General features: G+C 57.7%; 1 protein-coding gene across 1 annotated transcript; it reads right to left on the reverse strand.

Annotated features, from left to right (window-relative positions):
* Window positions 1–1,464: 1,464 nt before the first annotated feature.
* On the reverse strand, window positions 1,465–3,192 carry SOWAHC (sosondowah ankyrin repeat domain family member C). Its single transcript, XM_057422255.1, has one exon. It carries the CDS (start codon window positions 3,101–3,103, stop codon window positions 1,583–1,585), a length of 1,521 nt encoding a protein of 506 aa, XP_057278238.1. The 5' UTR covers window positions 3,104–3,192; the 3' UTR covers window positions 1,465–1,582.
* Window positions 3,193–3,391: the final 199 nt, after the last annotated feature.

Genomic DNA, 3,391 nt, shown 5'->3' on the forward strand with positions numbered 1-3,391 from the left:
TTGACAAATGTTGCATTGAAACTGGCGGTACCTTAATAGTGTAGCACCTATGAGCTGCTACTGTGAGCAGCATTTAGGATCCAGGGTCAGCTCAATACCTCATTCCTAAGGAAAGCTGACTCTGGATACAAATCTGCCTCCTAGATTTCACTGATATTGCTACCTTTAAAGCAGAGAAACAAGATTCAAGGTTTCTGAAAGCTTTAGCAGACGGATAGGCTTGTCAATCAGATTAAGACTCGCCAGGTTGTTAAACAAGAGTTCAAAGACTTGGTTATCACTTCTCAGGAAATACAGGTTTAAAAGAACCCAAACACCATTGCCATCACTTGCCTAGAACATGTCATTAGACTGCTTTCACTCAGGATGATAAACAGGGATAGTTTCAGAGTTCTAATCATTCACCCTATGTGTGAATTCACATACCTCTTTTTCTTCTTTCTCTTTTGAATTTTTTTCTGCATTTCTGCACAGAGTCAGTTGAAGGGATTGGCACAGAAGTCACTAGTGAACCCAGACCTGTAGCTATTACATTACAGGACCGTATTAGTGTTTCATGAAGATTTCATGCAGTGGTGTCTGCGCTTTTTTCTAAAGGAGAATGACTTTTACAGGTAGCACACACAACATATTTTCAGCAAATTTTCTGATTTTAAATGCAGTGAGCTACACAAACAACATTAACAAGAACTGACCAGACTTAATTACTGGAACTGCACTAGGTCTGGCACTTGAGAATTCACAGTGATTAAAATAAAATTGCTTTGCCTAAGACAAAACATAAGATACCAAATATATAAAAAGACTCTTTGCTTCCATTATCTTGCATTAGCATTCTAACAGCGGTAAGGTAAGCAAGCTCAGTAGTACCTCAGACAGCAGAGACTTCTGCATGTGGTTAACTTTATTCATTGTTTGCAGTGCAAAGGATTATTTTTTAGAAAAATATATTTACGATGTCAAATGAGGCAATTTTCAATGCATAAAGTCAACACAAGCTTAAGTCTTTGATGGATTGAAGCTTGGATTCTGACAAGAAACCATTATCTACCATCTCATTTAGGGTACCTAACTCCACAATGTGCAAGGTGATATTGCTGTCAAAGAGAAACTTGAAATATATTTGCATATAACTGAGGTGTTCTTCTGACATAGCAAGATGTTTGTATTTTAATAGTACCGGTTGATAATATAAGAGTAGAGCATTTGTACTTTTCTCTCCCTCACTCAACTCGCTAATCCTAGCAGATTCACTAACACAGGTTTCCAACCCTGAAGGCTGCTTTTAGAGAAAAAGGAGCATAGCTTTTAAACACCCCAGTGTTTCCCAACGCACCCACAGCCAGCCTCTCATTTCAGCACCAACAGCCCAGCCGAAGCAGCTGCTCTCGGGAGCTGTAAGCCACCAGAGCCCCTGCTGACACACTGGGATCACTGACCCCACCGAACTGGGAGTTAAGATACTCAAACCCCACCTGCCAAGTCTGTGGGTGTGGATTAGCACCCACTAGTACCTGCCTCACCTTCTGTGCTACACCTTTTGGTCCATGTGCCCACTTCCCAGACCTCCTGGTCCTCGGCCTTATCCAAAGACATTGGACTTTGGCCTGAGCTTGAACGATGCTTTCAGAGATTTCTCCTCGTGCTCTTCCTCCTCAGCGTCACCGCGAAAGGAGGGAGTGTTGTGGATGATCTGAGTCCTGAAGCGGATCTTGTTAAGCCGAGGCTTCATCCGCCCGCTGCCGGAGGCTTTCCTGGTCATCTCCTTGCCCTTGCCTGGCACCGCTGCCCCTTCGGTGCCCTCAGCTTCCTCCCCAGCGCTGTGATGGTGGTGGTGGTGGGAAAGGCGGTAGCTCATGAGATTGGAGGGCAACACCTTAGAGAGCCGCCAGCGTCCGCTCCCATTGCCAGTGGCCCCTTCCTCTTCCTCCTCCTCCTCCTCCAGGGCACCCACGAGGCTGCGCATATCCCCCGAGGTGCCCTGGTGCAGGTACTGGGCGGCCTTGCGCCCGCTGTAGTCGCGGATGTCCACATCGGCGTCGTAGGCTCCTACTAGCAGCTTCACCACTTCGGCGTGCCCGTGCATGGCGGCTATGTGCAGCGCGGTGTGCCCGCCGCTGGTGCGGGCGTTGATATCCACAGGCAGCTGGTGCCGCTGGGCGAAGTTGACCAGCGTGGCCAGCAGCTCCTGCCGCCCGTGCTTGGCGGCCCAATGCAGAACCGTGAAGCCGGTGATGAAGTCCCGCTTGCAGAGCAGCGCCGGCTCGCAGCTTAGCAGCCCCTCCAGGCTCTCCCATCGCCCGTCCGAGGCCGACAGCATCCAGGCGTGCTCCAGGGGGTCCAGGGCCACGGCGCCGGTGGTGCTCCCCTCCTCCTCGGCGGATGACGAGGCCACCGAGGCGCTGTCCGAGTCGCCGCCGCGGCTGCGGCTCCCCCCGGGGAGGGCTCCACGTTTCAGCTGGGGAGAACCGCCCCGCGCCGTCTCCCGCAGGCTCCGGCGGCCACCGCTCTGCGCCGCTGGTCCGAGGGGGCCCTCCGCCGCCCCAGGATCCTCCGCCGGCGGAGGCCGCCCCGGGCCCTCCGCTACCGCGGTCTCCTCGCCGCTGCCGCCGCCTGCTCCTCCGCCGCGCCCAGGCGGCGGCCCCCGCCGCGAACCCTTCCTTTGGCCTCCAGCCGCCGCCGGGCTCGGCCGGGGAGCTTCGCCCCGCCGCCCTGCAGGCTGAGAGCGGCCGCCAGCATCCTCGCCTGGCGGCGGCGCCTCCTCAGCGCCCGCCTGCGGTGAGGGCGGCAGAATCGGCCGCTCTGCGCTGTCCCCCAACGCCGCCGGCTCCTCTCCGGGGGTCAGGGCGGCGGCGGCGGCGGAGGGCTCCGGCGCACAGTATCGTCGGCGGAGGTGCACGTACTTGACACCACTGCCGGGCTCCTGTCGCACGGTGGCCACGGCGTTGACCAGCTCCTTGAAGCGGTGGCGGGCGGCGGCGCGGCGGCCGGGCTCGGTGGGGGTGAGCCAGTCCCGGAAATGCTCCAGCAGCTCCGCGTTGCGCGCCCTCCCGCCCCGCTCCGCCAGGAATCGCACCACCGACTCCTGCCGCGGCTCCGCCATCACCGCCGCTGCCCCATCGCGTCTCGCCGCCGCTTCTGCGGCTGCCGCGGGCGCGGTTGAGCCGCTGCCGCCCAGGCCCCTCCTCCTGAGGGCGGTAGGCCCTAGCAATCACGGCCGTGGTGGTGCCGCGCCACCCTCCGGCAGGGAGCAGGGGCCCGCCCCAACGGCAGAAGCACAACTACCGCCCGCCCCTCGCCTCGTGGGGCCGCTGCGGCCCCGCCTCTGCCCGACGGGGCGGCGCGCACCGGGTCGGCGGCCTCCGCCCTCGGTGGTCGAGCGGCACGTGCG

This window comes from Pezoporus wallicus, unplaced genomic scaffold (genome assembly GCF_028554395.1).
Source record: "Pezoporus wallicus isolate ANWC-B61680 ecotype Strahan unplaced genomic scaffold, APGP_CSIRO_Pwel_v1 contig_5785, whole genome shotgun sequence".
Taxonomy (NCBI): Eukaryota; Metazoa; Chordata; class Aves; order Psittaciformes; family Psittacidae; genus Pezoporus; species Pezoporus wallicus.

Coding starts and splice junctions, on each gene's coding strand:
- SOWAHC (XM_057422255.1), bottom strand. CDS start 3,103: ATGGCGGAGCCGCGGCAGGAGTCGGTGGTGCGATTCCTGGCGGAGCGG.